Here is a 22,786-nt window from a genome sequence, read left to right as displayed (position 1 = left end):
GACCCCTTGTGTAACTGGGGAGAGGATGGATGTGTGACCGGAGAGAGAGATGAAATGGTTTCTGTTGGTGAGGTAGGAGGTGAGCCAGTCGAGTGCAGTGCCCTCAACACCTAGTTGGCGCAGCCTTTGGAGGAGGATGGAATGGTTCACAGTGTCAAAGGCTGCGCTAAGGTCAAGTAGTAGTAGGATGTTGAGGGCACCAGAGTCTGCAGAAATGAGGAGATCGTTGGTGACTTTAACTAGAGCTGTTTCAGTGCTGTGAAGTGGGCGGAATCCGGACTGGAAGGGTTCATAGAGGTTGTTGGACTGGAGATGGGTGTGGAGTTGGGCGGAGACAATGCGTTCAAGGGTTTTGGAAAGGAATGAAAGGTTGGAGATGGGACGGTAGTTGGAGAGGTTGAGTGGGTCCAAGGTGGGCTTTTTGAGAATGGGGGTGATGGCTGCAAGTTTATAGACAGCGGGAAAGTGACCAAGGGATAAAGACTGATTAAAAAGGGTGGTGAGGTGGGGGAGGAGGACAGGGAGGCAGGCCTTAGTTAAGGTCGTTGGAAGAGGGTCAAGAGAGCAGGTGGTTGTCTTGGATGAGGTAATGATGTCTAGGATAGTGGAGGAGTCAACAAGGGAGAAGGCAGTGAGAGAGGGAAAGGGCGGGCGGTCAGGAAGTGGGGGCAGGAGGGCAGGGGAGGAGGAGTTATTGATGATGTCGGTCAGAGAACTGTTGATTTGGGCGATTTTGTTGTTGAAGTTGACAAGGAAGGAGTTACAGAGGGCGGGTGAGGAGGGTGGCTTGGTGACCGGTGGCTGGAGCAATTTGTTGATGGTGGAGAAGAGTATGCGGGGGTTTCGGTTGGTGTTATTAATGAGAGATGAGAAGTAAGCAGATTTGGCAGCAAGAAGAGCGTCACGGTAGGAGGAGATGTGTTGTTCAAAGGTTTCGGCATGGACGGTGAGGCGGGTTTTTTTGTAGAGGCGTTCCAGTTGACGGCCAGTTTGTTTCATGGTGCGGAGTTCCGGTGTGTACCAAGGGGCAGAGTTAGTGAATGTAACAGAGGAAGTTTTCCAGGGGGCTAGGGAATCAAGGGAGTCAGAAAGGATGTTGTTGAGCGTGGTGGCAAGGTCATCAGGGGAGGAAGAAGTGGGGTCGGAGGGAAGAGCAGAGGATAAGAGCTGGCAAAGCGTGATTGGGTTTACAGTCTTGATGTTGCGGTAGGAGATGGTGCGCTTTGTGGATTTATGAGGCGAGGGTAGAGGGGCGGAGAAGAGGATGCAGAGATGATCTGACAGTGGAAAGGTGAGAGGACGGGGGCTGGATGTGAGTGGAAAGGAGGAGCATACTATATCCAGGGTGTGCCCTTTGGTGTGGGTGGGGAAGGTGATGTGCTGGGTGAGATGAAAGCATTCCAGAACGGAGATGAAGTCAGATGTCAGTGGAGCAGTTGGCTGGTCGATGTGGATGTTGAAATCACCGATTAGTAGGAGGCGGTAGGAGACTGAGGATACGATGGTGAGAAGTTCAGAGAGTTCAGAGAGAAAAGACGGATGTGACTTGGGGGGGCGGTAGATAAGAACGGCAGTAGTAGAGTTGGGGAGGGAAAAAGCGAGATATTCAAAGGATGAAATAGATGGGAGGTTGAGGTCCAATCCAGTGATTGATAGGGACCGCTTATGGAAAACAGCGATACCACCTCCTCGCCCAGAGAGGCGGGGTTTGGCGATGTAGCTGTAGTTAGACGGAGTGGCTTGGTTGAGAGAAAAATAGTCCAGAGGCTGTTGCCATGTTTCACAGAGAAGGAGCAGATCCAAATTATTGTCCAATATTAGTTCGAAAATAACTAGTGATTTGTTGGAGAGGGAGCGACAGTTCAGCAGTGCAAGGGAGATGGATGAAGGAGCGGGGGTGGGGGAGCGGAGATTGTTGAAGTTCACAGTACGGAAGGTGGGGGTGACGGGGGGGCGAGAGTTAGTCCAGAAAGAGGGGATGGGTGAGCCATCAGGGAAATGTCGTTTAAAAGATAGTCCGGAGCTACGGTGGATGTAGCGGCGACGGCGGAGGATCCCAGCCTTGCTGGCAGCTGAGGCAGCAGCAGCAGGGAGACGGTGATTATTGTTGAAATGATGAAGATCAGCAGCAGTGTAGACAAATGGACGAGAAGTTAGTGGAATGGAAGGCCGGAGAAGCAGAAGTGATAGTTCATGCAGGAGATGAGACGTGAAAGCAGCAGGGAATAATCCAGATAAAATGGTAGAAATGGCTAGTAGCTGGTTAACTAGAAGTTTGTAGGCAGTGAAATGCATGGAAGCAGCAGTGGACCGAGTCGTGATGTTGGTGGAGTGGGTGGTGGTGTTGGTCAATCCCGACTGTACCCGTGCAAACGGCACGCCTCAGTGTGTCATGGCGGCCCACAGCCGAGCCACGACCGGCGAGCTCGCAGCGAGCGGGTGCTCCCCCCGAGGACGCCGGCCAAGTGGCCAGCAAGTTGGGTTGGAGCCGCTTGCCGAGCCAAGAGCAAGCAGTTACAGGCTCAGAGCCGGGAGGTAGTAGGGTCCGGTGGTGGGTTGGCTAGCTGGCTAGCGTAGCTCGTAGTCAGAGGGAGCGGGATCGAAGAAGTGCGAGCAGAGCTCCAGAGATACGCGGTGGGCAGGAGAAAAGGCGAGAAAATAAAAGAAAACAAGAAACGAGCACACTTAAAACGGGAAAACACAAAACAGACGGGGGACAAACAAATAGCGGACACGGTTTTCGGGGTAGAAGCGGCAGTCAACAGTCCAGACGCCAGCGTTGCTCTAACCCGGAAGACAAAAGCTTCAACATCAAAAGATGTTATTTCACAATACTTTGCCTTGTTCCTTTCGTCTCTGCTGTTCACTTCAAACACGCTCTATACGAACACAATGCTCTCGTATCAGACACTTGCTCGATCACCTGCTCGTTTGCTGTCACAATGTACCCTACACAAATCCGAAACGTTTGTTGCGTCTCCGACTCACAACGAGAGGCAAGTTTTGGTTCCCAAGAGTGTTTTTATTCCTCTTCAACTTCTCTCCCATACAGAGCCGCCTTTTTCACATGTCCGCACGTCACTTTCCTCTCTTTTCATTTTAACCTAACTGATCGCGGTGGTGCCTTTCTGGGCAGTCGGAGAAATCAGCGCCAACAAAAAAAATACATCCAGCCTAGTTAAGAAATCACCAGAAAGATCACCATGACAATTGTGAACACACAGAAATATAATAAATAACTGGAACATCACTCAAATATTGGTGATCCCGTCTAGAGTCTCACATATTTCTTCGCTATTGAGTTTCCTACCGCATGCGCAGTGATACTGACCGGCAGAATAACATCTAGTTGTTCCCAAAGATGATCTTTTTTCTGAAATAATTTTTCGTTTATGGACTTAAGTAAGAGTCAAAATTTGGGTGCGTATTATACATGGGTACAGGCTTTTTTCCATCATCGACATGCCATTTTTAGGGTGCGTATTATGCATGGGGGCGTATTATACATGGAAAATTACGGTAATATCGTACAAAATGACAAAATTGAAAGAATGATGAATGGGCGGTGTGCGACAGTGGGCAAAGTGGATGTACGTATGTGCAAGAATGGTTTACAGGAAGAACACTTGCAGATAAAACTGGTAGAAGTTCCAGAGGAAGAGCGGCAGGAGGAAAACAACCAAGAACCCGGCCTAAGGTGATCGCCAAGGCCGAAAGACGGGATGGGAAACAACAGCCCCCACACACACACCGAATTGCCCATAATCAGCACCCACCCCCACGGAACCAGCTCTCACCGAACCAGCACCCACTCCCATGGAATCAATCCCTCCTGCGAACTTGCCACACACCCTGACTCATCACCCATCAAACTTGGCCCACACTGGCATGTGCAACTGAATATAAACTGACCAAAGAACCTTGAACGTTGCCTTTTCTGAATGAAGACTTTCTGCTCTTGAGCATGGTCGCACGAAAGGCCCAGCGCTGTATTGTACATTCCTGAAAACAGAGCTTTCTTAACAAGAATTGTGATTGAACTCAACCAACCTGTGTAAGTCTAAATTTTGTTTCGGTGTCTTAGCCTTTTCCTAAAACTGAAGAAATAAAACGAGCATGCGGTGAGTAAATTTGATAACAGGTGATTGGCTATGGCTTTTGCCGTGAGGCGCGGATAGCGCGCTTCCCAAATTGTGGACCAAAATCCAACACCTCACAAAACAGTCGAAACATGCCTTAATCGGAAAGCAGGGCTCCGCATTCAAAATGTGGAGCTAAGGCACAAAACACACTTGTTTTTATCCACATTCAAATGAAAGGTATTACACCTCTAAATATCACATTACTGACTTTAAAATCTGCTGTTTCTATATTCAAAGTGGAAAAAAGTGTTAGAAATCAGATTTTGATGTGAAAAACACAAATATTTGAGATTTTATTTTAATGCCTTATCACCCAGCCCAAGATTATCCATTTTTGCGTTTGCATTTAATTAGTTTAACTATTTGTAAAAATGTGAACTAATCGTTAAACTGGAAGTCCCACTCAACTTCGGGCTCGTCGTCCAGGCGTATGATGAGGTAGGACACCAGCTGGAACAGGTTCTGCCACAGGCCCAGGAAGACGTATATGTAAAAGTCACTGATATCTATTTGGCAATAGATACCCGAGTAATTCAAATCGCAAACACACTCAAATCTATTAATGTAGTTGAGACAGAAGCCACCGTTCAGACACGGGTCCGAGGCACACTCGTCCATGTCCTTCTCGCACCTGCAGCCCAAACAAGAGTATCGTGTCACTGTTTCACCACAATCTTTATTGATCAGATAATGGCGCCATCGAATCAATGATTCACCCAAAATTTCCTTTGCCTCAAAATTTTGCAAAACCTTAGTTAATCCTACTGACACAGGTCTTTTCAGCTCAGTGGCCTAGTGGTAGAGTGTCCGCCCTGAGCCTGGAAGGTTGTGGGTTCAAACCCCGGGTGGGTCATACCAAAGACTACAAAAATGGGACCCATTGCCTCCCTGCTTGGCACTCAGCATTGGAATTGGGGGGTTAGATCGCCAAATGATTCCTGAGCGAGGCACCGCTGCTGCTCACTGCTCCCCTCTCCCCCAGGGGATAGATCAAAATCATATGGGGACGGGTTAAATGCAGAGGACAAATTTCACCACAGCCAGATGTGTGTGTGACGATCATTGGGACTTTATTTTTTTTATGCTAGCTCAGTGGCCTAGTGGTAGAGTGTCCGCCCCGAGAATGGAAGGTTATGGGTTCAAACCCCGGCCGGGTCATACCAAAGACTATAAAAATGGGACCCATTGCCTCCCTGCTTGGCACTCAGCATTAAGGGTTGGAATTGGGGGGTTTGATCACCAAAATGATTCCCGAGCGCGGCACCGCTGCTGCTCACTGCTCCCCTCTCCCCCAGGGGATGGGTCAAAATCACACGGGGATGGTTAAATGCAGAGGACAAATTTTACCACACCCAGATGTTTGTGTGACGATCATTGGGACTTTAACTTTTTTAACTTTAACTTACCATTGTCCTGAGAAGCCCGGTAGACAGAGACAATTGTTGTCTTCTATCGAGCAATTCCCTCCATTATAGCAGCTGAAGTGCCATCTTGTACCGCTACATTTTGTCGCAGGCAGAAGAGGAAGACTTGACAGCCCCCCCCCCAAAAAAAGAAATACAAACAACACAACATTTTATATTATCTGTTAGCGTGCACAGTCGTATTTTCTTTCCAAAAAATTTAGGATATAGAAGGGAGTCAGAGTACCTGGAAAAAACCTACTCAAGAGCTACTAAAGTAAGCGCTAACTGGGCTAACAGTTGTGCTAAAAGCTAAAATATGAAAAGTATTACTTTTAGTAGTTAATGTTGAGGCACTTACGGCTTTGTCTGGATGTACCATGGAATCTCTGGAATATTCACACTGTAAGAGACACATTTTCATTAGCACAAGAGTGGTCAAGATATTTCAGACGGATGGAATGTCGTTTGAGCTTTTATTCCATATCCATTTTAGTTTCATGTCTTCGTTATTAAGCCAATTTTAGTATACAATGATTTCATCCAATATGTTTCCGCCTCTCTGGCATTTCTCCGCAATAGTCAAACAAGAGACAAATTTGAAATGACCGGTATGTAAGACTAAAATGGATATTTAAAAATATCCTCAAATGGCTTCCTAATCATGTTCAAATGTTGCTGTTGTTGAACTAACTTGCAATATTGGCCCGTCAGGTTCTGGGGGCAGAGACATGAGTAGTTCTGGACTCCTCTGAGGCACGTCGCACCGTTGCTGCAATTGCTGGTCTCACAAATATCCAGCTCCATCTCACACAGTGGCCCCTTGTACCCTTGCTCACACACACACCGATATCCCCCAGGAACGTTGCTACAGTTTCCGTGAGCGCACGGCTCATTCGTGCACCGGTCGCTCGGTTCTTGGCACGACGGACCGCTCCACGTCCAGGGACAATTGCAGCGATGCAGGTCGAACAGATCCTCACATGAACCCTGGTTCTGACAAGGGTTGGACGCGCATACGCTCGCCCCCCAGCAGCCGTAGTGTGGATGGGCGTTGACGTTTAACTGTGAAAACCTCTCTTCCTGAGGCCTGAGAAGTTTCAAGTCTGTGTCCAAGTGGAAAGGAAGAAGATGGCCTCCGATTTCTACAGGACCTAAACATCCAGAGAAACTCACTGTGGAGTCCAAGCTCAGACCACCTAGGAAAATGTCAGCTCCTTGTGAAAGAAAATCCAAATCCTCAACACCTAACTTGGACAGTTCTGTTCTACTTCCATTCACATTTATGATCCACTTCGATAATCCAGTATCCTTGCTGAGCGTCACATAGTGCCACTCTCCATCACTGACTGGACTCTCACTGTGCCCAACGGAATTGTTCTGGTCCACTCCAGCATGGTGCTCCACAACCACTCGGGAGTCCTGAAGGGAGACCGTGATATATTTGGAGCCCCTTTGTGCATGCAAAATAGTAGCAGTGGTCTGTCTTGTGCGGAAACTGAAAGAGACACTGGTGGGGCTGACGGAATGGTTGTTCTTCCCATTATTCCGGTAGTGCAAAATTCCACTTTCTGGACGAATTGTTACATTTGAAAGACCTATAGAAGGGAGGAAATAAGGGGAACATTAAAACCTTGGAAATTTTCATTCATCAAACACTGTGCTCTGAAACTTTGGAGAAGCTCAAAGGAAGTTCACCTGGTGCAGTTTAGGTTCATCCTGAAATTCCATCCCAAAACCCAATATCCCAAAATTAGAATGAGTTGGCCAGATGAACATGTGACATCTCCTGCAGGACTCGTCAGCGCAAACCTCCACTGGCATGTGTGGGTAGCCTTAATCTGACCAGGGATTCGCGTGTTTTAGAGGAATCCTATGTAGGATCTTTGTTTCAACTCCGTTCCCTCCCGGAATTAGCCATTCTGTAATTAATTGGTATCGTTCCACCTGTTAGTGGACCGTGGAGACCATATACAATTCATTCTAGAGTTTACAACCAGGGCTGTGGACTCGGTCGGATTTTTGCACCGAGTCCGAGTCCGGCCTCTTGGCCATGAGTCCGAGTCCGGCTGTCCATTTTTTCTGTTAATTCATGTGACTGCTTAGTCTTTATTCAAGGCTAATTTAGATCAGAATCTAAATAATTACAACAGTTTTGTGATGGCTTTGTCTTTATTAAACATATAAACGAATACAATAAACAGATACTTTCAAGTTTTAATCATTAATTACACCATTATGGCTCAGACATTTATCTAAACACAAATAATTAGTGACGACCCCTTATTTGGAAAGCGAAAAACCCATGTCGTACGGCGTCAGCACTATGTTGTTTTCAATAAAAACATGAAGAACTCACGTTTGTGTCAGTCAATTTTAATTTTTATAAAGGATTATTCTCATTTGATGCCATCCGCGTTCTGCCATTGAAGCGGGGTGCATTCAAAGACCAGTCGTACAGACGGAACACTCAGTCACTTCACCAAAACACAACAATATAATTACGTGAGTTCTTTGCATAAACCTCGATGCAAAGAAACTCCTCTTTTTGGGTACAGGCTACAAGGAGTATATATTACAAAGGAGACTTTATACTTAATTGTGATCATCATTCATCCATCCATCCATTTTATTTTATTACTCAGGTATTTTCAAAGCAAATTAATATTGTTGCATTTATTAATCTGCTTTAACATGACAGCGCAATATAATTAAAAGCTGACACGATAGCAATGTCAAACGTGTTCATTTAAGAAAAAGCCACACACGTTTTGTGATCAAATCGTTCATAACGAGAATGATTTGAGTGAATTGATTTTACATTTTTTATCCCCCCTCCCCACCATCTGTCACTTTGCTTGGGACAAAAGGAGCCTTCAGAACTGAAATTTCGTCTCAATTATTCATTCAAATCAATTCACTCAAATCATTCTCGTTATGAAAGATTTGATCATAAAACCTTTCCGTCTGTACGACTGGTTTTTGAATGCACCCCGCTTCAATGGCAGAACGCGGATGAATTTAAAGACATCCAATGAGAATAATCCTTTATAAAAATTAAAATTGACTGACGCAAACGTGAGTTCTTCATGTTTTTATTGAAAACAACATAGTGCTGACGCCGTACGACGCCGTACGACATCGGGTTTTCGCTATAATTCGGTATAATTCAACGTAGTCCACGCTCACCCAAAGTTAAGGTTTCATGGGAATATTATTGTCATAATTGTCTGGACCATATATGATAATTGTTTAATGGTAGTTATTGATAGATCTTGAAGTTGTCAAGTTATAGGTGCATATAGCACGTTCATTGTAAGAGGGGAAGAGATGTTGTGTATTTTGGGCTAACTCAAATTCCGTAGTAGAAAAACCCCGGAAGTGGGATGGGCGCATTCTGTGTTGTTGTGGTACGCCCTGTGAACGCACTGTGAGTAAGGAATAAAGCAGTTATCATTCACGTCGTTGTCCGACCTATTATTGCTATCTAAGAACCTGGAAAATAGTAAGGATATAACATATATCACGGGTCATTACGACGAGTTTGGTGGAGTTTTTACTGCTTCTTCCAACTCCTACCGCGCTGACTGTAACCTGACACTCTCTGGCTGCGTCTTGCCTCTTTTTTTTTATTGTCGGACTCGGTGGACTCGGTCAAAATCAGCACTGAGTCCGAGTCCGGCAAAAATGACCGAGTCCGACCGAGTCCCCGAGTCCGAATCGAGTCCACAGCCCTGTTTACAACCCAAGATGAGATACACTTGTACAAAGTTTGGCCTTCATTGAAGTGTTTTGTCTTTCTAAAACAGTGTCTTGCTGTTAATAACATATTTTCTTTATCTGTCACTCACACTCAAAGCCCCGTGAGCTCTGATGGCATACAGTAGAGGTGGGACAGGGAGACAGCTCACACCATTTCACCTCCTCACAGCGCTGTCCTGCCGTGTTGGGCGGGCAGTTACAGGTGAAGTCATCCCACATAGAGTAACACACTCCACCATTGAGACAGGGGTTAACCTACAGCAGATAAAAAGATCAAATCAATCTTGAGGTAAATGACCAATACCAGGAATTGACGATAATCTCCTTTATTGTCCGTAATTTACCATACAGGCGTTGTCACTGCTGCATCCTGGCGCAACACTTGTCAGCTGCTCCAATTTATAAGATTCCACAGCAGTTGTCATGGGATAGAATTGAAGTCGCTTATTGTTCATCCTCAGATCCTGGATACATCCTCTAAAGTAGCCTCCAAATGTGGCTGAGGCCCTCGGGTCCGCCAGTCCACCCACAAAGACCTGGTCCCCTCGATTGGCCCAGATATGTCTTATGGGTCGAGAACCTTGAACCTGGGCCGACTGGATCATGGTTGCCTCTAGACCATCCATATGCACAGTCACCAGATGAAAATGGCCGTCACTGATCACACTTTGTCCAAGCAAAGTCTCAAAGTTATTGACTTGAATTTTGACTCTGCCCTGATTCAGCCAGAGTCGAAGGTATTGACTGGTGCTGTTGGCTAGGATCAAGAGGAGGCCTCTGGGCTGCCTGGTTCGAACGAACATTGACACAGTCAAAGTCTCTCCGGGGTCATCGTCTATTGAGAAGACGGCATAACTTTCCAAGTGTTTGCTCCCAAACCGTGCAGTGATGTACTCTGAAGGGAAACAGATGCACATTATTCTGTAGCATGGAGAAAAGATTGCTCACAAAATACAATATTTCACAAGAGCGCACCCTAACCCAACACAAACGAAATGGCACAATAAACAGTAATTTATTTTTCCAAGATCTCAGATGTAGCGTGATTCGGTAAGACTCTTAATTTATTCCGGATAAGCTACTCAAAGGCACGTTTTTGTAAATCCTCAGGTGTTCCACGAATGCCTCCTCATTGCATGTGACTAAAGTCTATGCTATTTCTACCGGTAAGCTTCTTTAATGCCTTCTGACAAACATTACGATCCTGTGGTGTGGCTTTCTGCCCATCCTGCTCACCTAGGCTGACTTTCTTATGGAATTAATTATAGGACACAAAAAATAACCATCATGTCTAATATTTCCATTCTAACTCGTTTTGTAACATAACGGTAACTTTTTCGCTAGTCTTAGGTCAAAGTCAAAGTCTGCTTTATTGTCAATTTCTTCACATGTCAAGACACACAAAGAGATCGAAATTACGTTCCCACTATCCCACAGTGACAAGACATAGTACACAATATACATACAAGTAAACAACACAAAAAGTTAAAACAAGAAGGCACAAACAAAGAATAAATAAGAGTGATGAATAAATAGTAAATAAACAAATAACATAATAAATAAGAGGAGCAAAATCTTACTGGGGTAGGAAAGTTCCAAAGCAAAAAACAGAATCTGTTGTAACACCTTACCATCTGCACAGTTCCTGCCCTCGTAGGGTCTGTGACACTCACACAGGTAACTCCTCCAGCCCTGGCTCACGCAATGGCCTCGGTTCTGGCACGGTCCGTCGTTGCATTTGTCGTTATCGTTGCACCCTGTTGTCACGTTTACTTGAGCGTCGGAAACCTTCGCCAGCATAACTGGCACGACAAGATGGGAGTCCACGAGCACATCTCTTAAGCAACCCAGAAAAGCATGCGGGGGTTCTGTTTTGTAATCTGGAGCTGCTCCTATGAAGAGGCTTTGATGTACTGTCCCGGGTTGAGGGAGAGTGGAGGCTGCCTTGAGAACTTGGACCTCCGTTTTGCTTTCCCTGGAACAGTTTCCTTCAGTACAGAGGAGGCGGATCAAACTGACCACTCCACCAAGTGATGCCTCCAGTGTGTGCCATTTGTTGTTGGAAATAAATTCTGGTAGCTGCTGAACCAATACGCTTGATCCTCGGTTCTTCAGACTGCGGAGGCACAGATGTCCATCCGTTAGCTCAACGCTAAGAAGGAGGCCAGCCACTCTGCGTTGCAACAGAGTCCCAACGAGTCTTTCCGTCCGAAAGCTGAGTGTAACATTCAGAGGGGCTTCTGGGTCAACCAGATGAGTCTCTATGTACATGTAACCTTGACTCTCAAATGAAAAAAACGTGGAGGTCTGACATTTGGAGCCCGAGAAACCGGCAGCGCAGATGCATGAGTACGTGTGTTTGCCATGTACGAGTAAGGGCGAGCATATTCCATCGTTTTCGCATTGGTTGTCATCGCAACCTGAAAGGGGAACAATGCAGGTCTGCCCGCCGTATAGACGGCCATGTTGGGTCTGTTGGGAGCAAAGACATGTGAAACCACCGCCAAGGTGACTTTCACACACACCACTGTTTTTGCATGGCTCCTGTTCACATCCGGTGGTGATATCGCCTTCAGAGAAAACGCCTAGAAAGACAAGATTGCATCGTTAACACATTCTGAAGTGAGTTCAGTTGAGTGGGGTTTGCTGCCACCATACAGTGTTTGTATCTCAAGTTTGTGCTCGTAAATCAAAGGAAATTAGGTCAAGTCCTCACTAAATTTTAGGCATTTCGAGTCTGGTCATTCCTTGGATGAGTAAATACTAAGTCACATTATATATTCTTGTTTGTTAGGGGTGTAACAAAAATTGATTTGTATCATAAAATTGGCTTTGATTTAAAAGGTGCCAGTGCGTTGAATCGGATTAAATCAAAACATTTTATTTTTCCTTTTCCTTACAAAATAAACACCTTTCTTAGCGATACACATCATACTGAACAGTATCAAGTGTATACCAAGGCATATCCATGTCTGCCTACCTTTGAAAAGCCACCATAAAATCCAAACATGCACGATGAATTTTAACATTGTCCTCAATCGTCCAATTTAATAGCTATTCAGTAATATTTTCATTTTACATCAAATCCAGCAGGGGAATTGTATGTAGCACCATCATCTTGGCTGCTCCTCCATGCATGCATGTGTGCTCAGCGGCACACTGGTATTGTTGCAAGCCAAGATTGGAGAGATTAAGATAATGCAATTACAATGTCTTACACTTTAATTGTGTTGGCAAAGGGAGTGCTCCAACCAGGAGGTTAATTTGAGTGATCCCTCTGAGGAAGATCTGAGTGTGAACTGTATTAGAAAACAGGGTCTAGTTCAATGGAAACAATTAATGTACAATTAAAAAATAAATTTAAAAACTGACTCAAGGTATCATTTTTAACGTCACCTACACAATTGCATTTTAGTTTAACTAGTTTTTTAAATTATAAAGCAATAAAGGCAAATGTTTGATTGATTAGCAGTATTTCCCTTTTTACTTAAATTTTTTAAGCAAATATGAATGTATTGCACTCTAGTATTTAGTCAGGGGGTTGAATGTGAAAATTTTATATGCAGTCAAGCTGAGAAAATCCAAATGCAAGATTTTTTAATTTCTCATATTTTCTTTAGTCGCATGCACTATACTATACCATGCACTGCATTTGTTTAAAACTGTTTAGTCACTGACCCTGTCAGTATTTACATTTCAACTACAACTACTACATTTCCCAAGATTCCATAGTAGTGAAAACGGCGTCACACATCCGTCTTTGTGTGCGTTTTCCTTCGTATACGTAGAAATATATTTGGTGTATTGTAAATACAACCATTAATCTAATATGTCCTTGTAGTGGGTCCTTGCACACCACATTCTATTGTTTGTTGGATTTTACAAGTCATTACCCTTTTTCAAAACAATAGTTTTCAAACACCAAATGTTGACCGACGACGTCACGATAACGCGGTCCCCGAGCCCTATGGGCGAGCTGTTTGTTACGACGTCAGTAAAATTGGTAGGAAGAGGGGTGTTTTCAGACGTACAGGAAATGAGCATTCCTGTTTTTGTACCCCGACAACATGAATTTACGTCCGGACACGTTTTTGTGAATACGGTCTACATATATGAGGTATGATTTTGTTGGGGGACAAAACAAATCCCCATTGAAATGCTAATTTCCGTTAGAGCCGTGAGGTCGTATGTCAACATCTCCTTGGAGGGGGGCCCTGTTTGTCCTGCGGCTGGTAGCATCAGGGGAGGACCCTCTTAGGTGGACAACGACAGCGCTTTAATTTAACTGAAAATGGGCTGTAACAATACTGCATCTTATAAATAACAGTTTTTCATTGTTGGGTTAACGCCAATGACTGCGTCGTAATAATGCACCGGAGACACTCGTACAACGTCCTTCATAGCTATCGTAATGTACCCCCACTGACTTCCTCAGCATTGCATTGATTTGATTCATGCAACAGAAGGCCTAGTTTGAATTGAAATAAGTATGAATTTCCTATTGTGGTTTTAGTTTACAGTGCTGCACAATTGCGCTGATCATATTATGACGTGTTTTAAATTGTTTTAGGTGTTCAAATATTTTGTTGCTCTTCAGATTTAATTCGTGGTATCCTCAAGCACTCCAATGAAGAAAAGAACAAGCAATTCATCACCTGCCAAACACAGCAGGAAAAGCAACGCCATGAAAAAATACGCAACCGCACCTGGCATATCAACCAGGTCTTTAAATGCCCAAAAAGCAGCCCCACAAATCCACTTGACCATGGCGCATCACAGTCGTAACCTATTAAACTTCTTAAACGAGGATCGAACTCGACAGAGGTTCTGCGATGTGTCCGTATCCGTGTGTGGAAAGCTCTATGGTGCCCATAAAGTGGTATTGGCCCACGGGAGCAGTTACTTCCATGCTGAGCTGTCCAAGAACCCAGCCATGACCCACGTGATTCTGGATCATGTGGAGGACTCCGTTTTCCAGCACCTGCTTGCCTTGCTATACACATCGGAGTGTGTTATTGCCAAGACTGAGCTTCAGGCTGTAACTGAAGCAGCCCACTTCCTGGACATGATGGATGTATTAAAGCTGCTGTGTGGAGAAAGACTAAACCATAACCCCGTAAGTGGGGACGAGAACGAGTCACTAAAGACGTCCACTCAAGGCTCAATTGATCAGCAGTTGTACATAGAAACCTCATCACAGGACCAGAGTCTGAATGACGGTCATGCACAACCGCCAAGTGAAAGCCAGAAAACGTGTGGCGATAAGGCAACTACCATGCGGAGATCTGCTCGAAGGAGGAAACCTCCAACCAAGTATGAGAAAGACTGCGTGGAGTATGTGGACAACACTGAGGAAACACAAATTCCACCAAGGGAGCAGTTTGAAGAAAGATGGAACGATGAAGAAGTCGGAGAATATAAACTGGTAGTGGATGAAACAAGACCATCACATGTGGAATATTTATTGGGTGAGGAGGATGAGGTGGGTGGCAAAGCACCAGCCGCAGGTCCCAAGTATCCTGAAGGTCTGACTCCTGTCATCACCCATATCGCCAAAAAGAAGATTCTCAAGTGCCCCAAATGCGACAAGACCTTTGATCGAGCAGGTGGGAATGATAACGTTTTTCAAGTCACTAAGTCTCTAGAGACAAGACAGTTGGGAATAATTAAGGAATAAGTTTATTTATGATTTATGTTTTATGACTCAAGTGGTGATTTCTGTGTCTACCAGGAAAGTATGAGAGTCACACGAGAGTGCACACAAAAGAGAAACCCTTCCAGTGTGACATCTGCCAGCAGCGGTACTCCACCAAGTCCAATTTGACGGTTCACAAGAAGAAGCACACCAACAACGCTCCCTTGCAGATGAAAGAACACAAGTGTCCCTTCTGTAATAAATTCCACGCGAGCACAAAAACCCTTGCCAAGCATGTACGGAGGTGAGACCGGGTTCAACACCATGATTGTGTAGATGTTCAATTGTTCACCTCCGTAGTATGAGCAAGCACACTTGCCCAAATAACATGCTGGTTGATATGTTGCTCTCTTGTGACCTGCCAGATTCCACCCAGAACACCTTCAAGAGTTTTTCAGTAAAAGTAAGAAGACGAAGACTGAAGGCTGGAAATGTCCTGTGAGGACTGCTCTCGTTTATTATAATTTTTAAAATCATATCTTAAGGCCTGAACTTGAGCACACCACTGTCTAGCAATAAGAAAGTACATTTAACAAAATCAAATGACTAATCTTTTTCTCTGTTTTGCTGAACCAGATTTGTCTGAAGTCTTTTACCCGCAGGACTCACTTGCAGGAGCATATGATCCTGCATACCCAAGATCGCCCGTTCAAATGCGCATTTTGCGATGAGTTCTTCAGATCCAGGTTTGCCAGGCTCAAGCACCAAGAAAAGTACCACCTGGGTGAGTCCTATGAGGAAAACAAATGAGCATGAATAATTTGACTTTTAAAATATACCAATTTTCTTCATAATTAGTACTACTTTCATTTTAAATGAAAAATTGCATGCATTTATTCAAGCAAACTATTTTAGACAAATAAAATACCTAGATTATGTTTTTATATGTTTTTATTAAATAACTGACGAAGAAAGGATTAAATAAAAATGAATTATAAAAAAACAAATTAGCATGATTTTTAAACTTTTTTTTTTAAACTTGATTTATGAATGACCTGCCCCTTCTGTTTTTTTTTTTTGTTGTTTTTTTTAAATCAAATGTTTAATAAAAAACAGAAGTTATGCAGTAGCGATTGAGCATGAATTACACCATTATCAAAATGTTCCTTTTCAGGACCTTTTCCTTGTGAAATCTGCGGACGAAATTTTAACGACACCGGGAACAGGAGGCGACACATTGAATGCACACATGGAGGGAAAAGAAAATGGACATGCTTTGTGTGTGGAAAATCAGTAAGGGAAAGGTGAGAGAGGATGAACCTCCTGCTGACCTTTCTTTTGAATTCTGCCTTTGAAAACATTTTTCTTTTGCAGAACAACGTTACGAGAGCACATGCGTATCCACAGTGGCGAGAAGCCGCACATCTGCGGTGTCTGTGGGCAGACTTTCCGTCACAAGAGCTCATACAGGTTGCTCAAAAGAGATTTGACTTCTATTTATTGTTTTGAATTTAAGTTTTCTTGCAATTAATTTCTTTGTTTTTTGGGGTTTTTTTTTTTGCTGACAGGCTCCACTTGAGAATGCACCGTAATGACAAGCGCTATGAGTGCGACGAATGTGGGAAGACCTTCGTGCGCCATGATCACCTGACCAAACATCAGAAAACGCACTCTGGTACAATCCTTCTTACACCCCAAATATATTTCATAATGATCCTCATAATATTGCAATTGGTTTGATGATCTGTTTGACATTAAACCTCTACTACTACAACAACAGCAACATCTTACGGTACCTGCCTAATTCCAGGTGAAAAAGCGCATCAGTGTGAAGAATGTGGGAAGTGTTTCCGACGCCAGGATCACCTCGCGATCCACTACAGGAGTGTTCATTTGGGAGAGAAAGTGTGGCAGAAGTATGTTGTCGACATTTTTACTTTGTTTGCATTTATTATATACATATTACTCTCTCATTTGTAAATCTGTAAAACAAATGTGTAAAAAATCTATCATTCATATTCTTGTAGGTATAAAGCAGCCATGCATCAATGTGAGGTTTGCAAGAAAGAATTCAAGGGTAAATCCAGTCTGGAAATGCACTTCAGGACTCACTCAGGTAATTACTTTATTGTTTTTTGACCCATGAACATGAGTAGTGATTCCCAAATACTGCACATTACTGGAAATTATCCAGTTTCACCAAATTGGTCTAGAAATGATTATTGATTTACTACAAATAATGTCTATCTATTGATGCCAGCAACGTGTAACAGGTTTTTAACTTGCATATTTGTGATTCAGAATTTGCATATTCACATCCTTTTTTTTTAATCCTCTGCTATTTGCTGGTAGCAAAAAAAAAGCCATTTGCGATTTAGAGCTCAGGCCAGGTTGATTAAAAACATTACTTTAACGCCCTCTTATGGCTTCTTAGTGTCATTAGCTTGAATTAAATTCATTACGCGTAAATGCCACACGATTGGTGCGTTTTAATAGCGTTTGTGTAAGGTGCTTGTGTGCCATTTGGTCAGTGTGATTTCATGACAGTTTGTGCGAGGCGAGTATGGGACCAAGGATGGATGGATGGATGGATGGATGGATGGATGGATGGATGGATGGATGGATGGATGGATGGATGGATGGATGGATGGATGGATGGATGGAGCTATTGCTATTGCTATTACTAGGGTGACTCACAGTTTGTTACCGGTAGGTCTACAATAATTGTCTACATAGTGAACCGCTGTAGAGTATTTTAATGTTGTCATCTATTTGATGTTGCTGTGGAAGGTGAGAAACCCTTCAGTTGTCCAGAATGCCACCAGACGTTTCGGATCAAAAAGACCTTGACTAAGCACATGGTGATCCACTCGGACGTCCGTCCTTTCAACTGCCAACAGTGCAACGCCGCCTTCAAGAGAAAAGACAAGCTCAAGTATCACATTGATCACGTCCACAGCAGCCGCTTTCTTGAGCAGCCACTGGGCCAGGACAAAATGAGCCCGGATCCTTTTAGTACGGAACCCAAGTCGACACCTACGGGCATATGTGTGCCTGACTCTTTAGACCCCGTCCAAATAGCGGGTAGACCCGGTCTGGGTCAATTGGACGCTCATGCGGGCATGCAAGGTGAAGAATCGCAGCCCAATTCAGGTTACCAGAACTCAGAGCTGGCATTTTTAGAGAAATACACCCTGGTTTCCCAGTCGGTTGACATTGTTCAACCTGTGAGGCCCGATCAGATGTTAGATACCCGAGAGCAGACATACCTGGGAACGTTGCTTGGTTTAGATTCCGCTTCCTCCGTTGCAAACATTACAAATGCTAACCAAAGTCACCAGTGAAGCGTTAGGGATTAATTTACCGTAATTTTCGGACTATAAATCGTTTTTTTTTTTTTCCATAGTGTGGGTGGGGGGCGACTTATACTCAGGAGCGACTTATATGTTTTTTTTCACAAATCTTTACTTGATCATTAACACATCACTTACTTACAAGTATAGTTGACCACTTCACATGTTATTTTTAGTATAGTTGATCACTTCACATGCTTTGATATCTTTATCTTGAACATATTCAAAACATGAAAAATGGAGAGAATAAGTCAAATAAAGTAATTAACACTTTAAAGCGCCATATCCTCTGGACATGTCCTCTGTCACCAGGATGACATAAAGGACGAGAAATTTGATCGATGTATTTAATGATTTGGAGTGACACAAATGGTTTGATAATATTGTTGTTTATGTGATAGTTATTTAAAATATAGTTTATATATCGTTGTATGGGCCTGTGGAATAATTGGAACTGCGGCGCGGCACACGGCATTGTTGACAAAGGACGATCGATGGATCTAATGAATTGGAGTGACACAGATGGTTTTATAAACGTGTTATTTATGTAATAGTTTTTTTTAAATAACTGAATGTTACGTCAAGCCCGTTCTCAGCTCCTTGTTTGTGTTTGTCACGTTAGCATACTGTATCGTTTAGTCTGTTGTTGCTCGTTCATGTCTGTTCTTGGTGTTGGATTTTGTCGAATAAATTGCCCCCAAAATGCGACTTATACTACGGAGCGACTTATATGTTTTTTTTCACTTTTTTGGGCATTTTATGGCTGGTGCGACTTATACTCCGGAGCAATTTATAGTCCGAAGATTACGGTAGATCTTGCAAAATGAAAAAGGAACAATAGTAACGCCATTCTAGAACCGCTAATAATGATAGTGGCAAATTCACTTAAGAGTGTTTATTCTGCTTATTGCAATAGTGTGCTTCAGATTGAACTAAAAAAAAGACAGCGACAGTCGCCTGCGTTATGAAAATGCTGATGTCCTTGAGGGCCGACAATCCAAACATTTGAACTGTTGTGCGTTGCATCCTCAATCTTCACCTTTTAGCATGAAGTCTGATGACAAAGACAACATTTAATCAGTCAGCAAAAAAAGTCCAAAACTAACATTGAAAACAAAAGTGTCACTTACAAATTTCAGTTCCCACCAATTACAACCTGAAACAATAAAAATATGTTCAAGTTTTAGTCAGAATTGAGCATTCATATATTCATACACTTGATTACTTAGACTATGGCATAAAATAATTTAAAAATAATGCTTACATTGGCCTAGCTTTAGTCTTCCATTGTTGCACTGCACCACTGAATAATGATCCGTTAGCCAGTGGCTCAGCTTGACACATTCTAGTCTCACAGTCTCACCAGTTTTGATATATTTAACTCCATCGTATTTTAACTGGGGGTATTGGTGGGTGTCTACGGAACAGAAGGTAGCTGTACACAAGAAGCAACAAATTAGTTAACAATAAGTTAAGTCCACTGTAGCCATTTTTTATTTATATATATATATATATATATATATATATATATATATATATATATATATATATATATATATATATATATATATATATATATATATATATATATATATATATATATATATATATATATATATATATATATATATATATATATATATATAAAAATACCTTTGCAGGTGGGCGTTGTTGACCACTGGCTGTTAGTGTAGCAGAACACTTTGTCCGGACCCAATTGTTTGTAGTAACTGCCACATTGGTATTTCAAAAACATTGCATCCCTTTCCACAATCTCCCCATTGGTGACAACGGGAGTTGTTCCACATTGATCAACTAAAATGGTCAATTAGAAAAAATAAACTCAAATTCTCAAACATGATAATGAAACCATCAGACAATAACTACTTGTAGTAATTTGTGGATCAGTAGAACCGGTGTTGCCTGACGATCCTACAAAGTAGAAGGAACACACCATGAGATTACATTTATAAAGAATGAAATTAACAGTAAGTAGTAACGAGCCAGCTCAATAACCCACCCCCAATGTTTCCACTTCCAGACCCACTACTCGGTCTTCTCCCTGAATTGAAATAGGATGATGACTAAACATGGATAAATGATGTAAACCTATCATTTTGTGCGCAACTTAGTTTAGAATCACAAAATACGTAAGGTTAATTCTTTTGGTCAAATTAATTTCTCTGTTTCAAGTTATTTCAGTGACTGTATTTTTTTTCCCCCCTCTTTAACAAATTGGTACCAATAATTTTGTCCATGTCGATCCGTACCTCCACCTGCAGGCCTTGTTTCACTTCCAGTAGATGTTGTAGTGCTACCAGGAGTTGGCTTTGCTTGTTTGACTGTGGAATAAATAAATACATTCACAAATGAAATCTCAATTTGAGTAGAAATAGAAGTTTATGGCAGTTGCATGCTGTGGTGTCTAGTGTTTCTCACGCATTAATGAGTCAATCTTAAGCACCACACCAAACAATATCATAAAAGTATATGCTACTAAAATAATGATCTCATCAAAAATTATCCACAAATTTGCTCAGAAGTGTGGAATCTATGTCCGTTTTGTTGAACACAAAAAAATATATATTTTCTGCTTCATTCTACTCACTGCAGGGCGGAGCGACTGACCAGGTTCCACCGATGCAAAAAATCGACTTTTTGTTGTTTCCCTCTAAATCATATCCATCTTCACATTCATACGGTATTTCAGTATCAGAAGCATACACATCTTGGAGAGGGCCTTGATTTATAATTACAGCATGGGGAATTATAGGGGGCTCATCACATGCCTGGATACTTCCTGTGAAAACAAGTCAAATGAGGGATATGTGCATTACATAATATGACAAGATCTTAAGAAAATCGGACAGACTTACGCTCACAGATTGGTACAGAGACCCATGATCCATCGACACACTGTGCTATCCCATCCTCGTCTTTGTACGAGTAGCCGGCGTCACATGTTATCCTAATTACTTTGTCGTTCTCGTACCAACCCATCAAGCTTGAAGTGAATTTTGCATGAGCGATAGCTGGTGGAATGCAATTCTTGACATCTGAGTAATAAAAAAAAAGAAAAAAAAAGGAACCTTTAGACCTTAAATACAGTCAAACCTCAATTTTCGAACGTCCCGGTTCTCGAGCAAATCGGAATTCGAACGAGAAATTCGAGATTTATTTGCTTCGGTTGTCGAACAAAATTCGGAGGTCGAACCTCGCGAGATGAGCCGAAAGAACCCGAGAAAACCCGACCGCGCGGCCTGGATGCCGACTGACTCCGTTCGTTATTGTATTTTCGTTACTTTGAGGATTGTATTAACCCTGAATCATGCCTCCAAAGAAAGCAAGTGGGAGCAGTAAAGCAATCCTAAAACACAAAGACGCTCTTAAAACAATGCGACAGTGAGCGCCCGGCGCGCTGCTGTTGCGCGATCGGACCAAATTAAGCTCCCTGCGTACTGAGGTCCACTTAAATTTTGGAAAGTACATCAGGACTTTAAACATATTTTCTAAATTTCAGCTACGACTCTGTCACAATAATGCGACCAGCGTGGTGCAGTTGCGCGGTCGGCGGCGCGCTACGGTTACGTGATCAGACAAAAATGCGCAAATAAAAAAATGCTTAACAAAAGGCGTTTTTTCTTTTTTAGGCTTGGAACGGATTACATTTTTTTCCAATATTTGTAATGGGAAAAATAGATTCGCAATTCGACCGATTCACTTCCGCCTTCTGGAACGGATTGTGGTCGAAAATCGAGGTTTGACTGTAGTACATTTTAGTAATTATTTTAGTCATTTTTTGTTATAACTGCATAATAAATCATGATGAGAAATAACTATCTTGTGATTTTCAATAGAATATTTTGCACATTTTAGATGCACACTATTTTTTTTTTAACCTGGCCCATCTGTCCCATTAAAAAATCAGCACATACGTTCTTTTCACCTTTAACATATCATTAGTCCAACACTTACCGATACATTGCGGTTGAGGGGACCATTTACCATTTTGGCATGTCGTGGTCCCCCACCAGCCATTCACTGCTGGCTTGAGTCCATTTTCACACGCATAGGGCAACACAGTCCCATGAGAATATGTATCTTGTTGAGGAACCACATAACCTCCATTCAGAAGGGGCGCACGACAAAAGTAACTCGTTGAAACACAGCGATGTGCTCCATAGAACCAAATCAGCAAAAAATATCCAATGTACTTCTTGGACATTCCCAGCAGCACCATGATTAAAAATAATATTTTGAGTTGGTAAATGTAGTGCTGTGAGTGTGGTTGCGGTCAGGGTCCGTAAATGCATCTGCTTGTGACCTTCCCCATATCAGCTTGGGGATGAAGAAATAGCAAACATTACTGAGTCAAGCGTCATTTAAGGGTTACAAGTCAAAACAGAAATGTACAAACAGGTTTGTTTCTTGAGTCTTGGAAAACGTAAATTTGAAATTTCCCGAATTGTTCATTTGTCCAACTAATGATGA

The 22,786-nt window shown here is 42.7% G+C and overlaps 3 protein-coding genes across 5 annotated transcripts; 1 reads left to right on the top strand and 2 right to left on the bottom strand.

Annotated features, from left to right (window-relative positions):
• Positions 1-4,520: 4,520 nt before the first annotated feature.
• On the bottom strand, positions 4,521-12,336 carry LOC133165870 (protein crumbs homolog 1-like). The gene is made up of 8 exons (XM_061295763.1): positions 12,288-12,336; positions 10,939-11,892; positions 9,652-10,202; positions 9,397-9,562; positions 6,240-7,143; positions 5,907-5,948; positions 5,549-5,671; positions 4,521-4,773 (listed from the first exon to the last, which is right to left on the bottom strand). Exons 1-8 carry the CDS (start codon positions 12,334-12,336, stop codon positions 4,521-4,523), a joined length of 3,042 nt encoding a protein of 1,013 aa, XP_061151747.1.
• A 927-nt stretch (positions 12,337-13,263) lies between these two features.
• On the top strand, positions 13,264-19,009 carry zbtb41 (zinc finger and BTB domain containing 41). Of its 2 annotated transcripts, none has more exons than XM_061294739.1 (11): positions 13,264-13,424; positions 13,905-14,913; positions 15,039-15,246; positions 15,368-15,440; positions 15,579-15,726; positions 16,117-16,246; positions 16,317-16,412; positions 16,511-16,617; positions 16,753-16,858; positions 16,970-17,058; positions 17,733-19,009. In XM_061294739.1, the coding sequence occupies exons 2-11, from the start codon at positions 13,935-13,937 to the stop codon at positions 18,284-18,286; spliced, it is 2,490 nt and encodes an 829-aa protein (XP_061150723.1). In that variant the 5' UTR covers positions 13,264-13,424; positions 13,905-13,934; the 3' UTR covers positions 18,287-19,009. The 2 variants fall into 2 exon arrangements, with proteins under 2 accessions (XP_061150723.1, XP_061150724.1); XM_061294740.1 differs by lacking the exon at positions 13,264-13,424 and adding an exon at positions 13,451-13,794.
• Positions 19,010-19,175: 166 nt separating this feature from the next.
• Positions 19,176-22,535, bottom strand: LOC133165245 (complement factor H-like). Of its 2 annotated transcripts, XM_061294747.1 has the most exons (10): positions 22,271-22,535; positions 21,172-21,351; positions 20,904-21,095; positions 20,566-20,637; positions 20,316-20,357; positions 20,183-20,227; positions 19,949-20,110; positions 19,560-19,730; positions 19,426-19,451; positions 19,176-19,349 (listed from the first exon to the last, which is right to left on the bottom strand). In XM_061294747.1, exons 1-10 carry the CDS (start codon positions 22,533-22,535, stop codon positions 19,338-19,340), a joined length of 1,167 nt encoding a protein of 388 aa, XP_061150731.1. In that variant the 3' UTR covers positions 19,176-19,337. The 2 variants fall into 2 exon arrangements, with proteins under 2 accessions (XP_061150731.1, XP_061150730.1); XM_061294746.1 differs by having other exon boundaries at positions 19,176-19,451.
• Between the last annotated feature and the right edge of the window lie 251 nt (positions 22,536-22,786).

The sequence above is a fragment of the Syngnathus typhle genome, linkage group LG13, assembly GCF_033458585.1.
Source record: "Syngnathus typhle isolate RoL2023-S1 ecotype Sweden linkage group LG13, RoL_Styp_1.0, whole genome shotgun sequence".
NCBI classification, from domain to species: Eukaryota; Metazoa; Chordata; class Actinopteri; order Syngnathiformes; family Syngnathidae; genus Syngnathus; species Syngnathus typhle.
This window is presented reverse-complemented; position numbering and strand designations above follow the sequence as displayed.

Excerpts from the sequence above, each read along its gene's own strand:
- LOC133165245 (XM_061294746.1), bottom strand. The coding sequence starts at position 22,535 with ATGGTGCTGCTGGGAATGTCCAAGAAGTACATTGGATATTTTTTGCTG. Across the intron at positions 20,638-20,903 it reads GTCAGTCGCTCCGCCCTGCA|TCAAACAAGCAAAGCCAACT; the intron begins GTGAGTAGAATG and ends TTTATTCCACAG. Across the intron at positions 19,731-19,948 it reads AACAACGCCCACCTGCAAAG|CTACCTTCTGTTCCGTAGAC; the intron begins GTATTTTTATAT and ends TCTTGTGTACAG.
- LOC133165870 (XM_061295763.1), bottom strand. The coding sequence starts at position 12,336 with ATGTTAAAATTCATCGTGCATGTTTGGATTTTATGGTGGCTTTTCAAA. Across the intron at positions 10,203-10,938 it reads GGGCAGGAACTGTGCAGATG|AGTACATCACTGCACGGTTT; the intron begins GTAAGGTGTTAC and ends GTTTCCCTTCAG. Across the intron at positions 4,774-5,548 it reads CCGGGCTTCTCAGGACAATG|GTGCGAGAAGGACATGGACG; the intron begins GTAAGTTAAAGT and ends TTTGGGCTGCAG.
- zbtb41 (XM_061294739.1), top strand. The coding sequence starts at position 13,935 with ATGAAGAAAAGAACAAGCAATTCATCACCTGCCAAACACAGCAGGAAA. Across the intron at positions 15,247-15,367 it reads CTTGCCAAGCATGTACGGAG|ATTCCACCCAGAACACCTTC; the intron begins GTGAGACCGGGT and ends GTGACCTGCCAG. Across the intron at positions 17,059-17,732 it reads GCACTTCAGGACTCACTCAG|GTGAGAAACCCTTCAGTTGT; the intron begins GTAATTACTTTA and ends TTGCTGTGGAAG.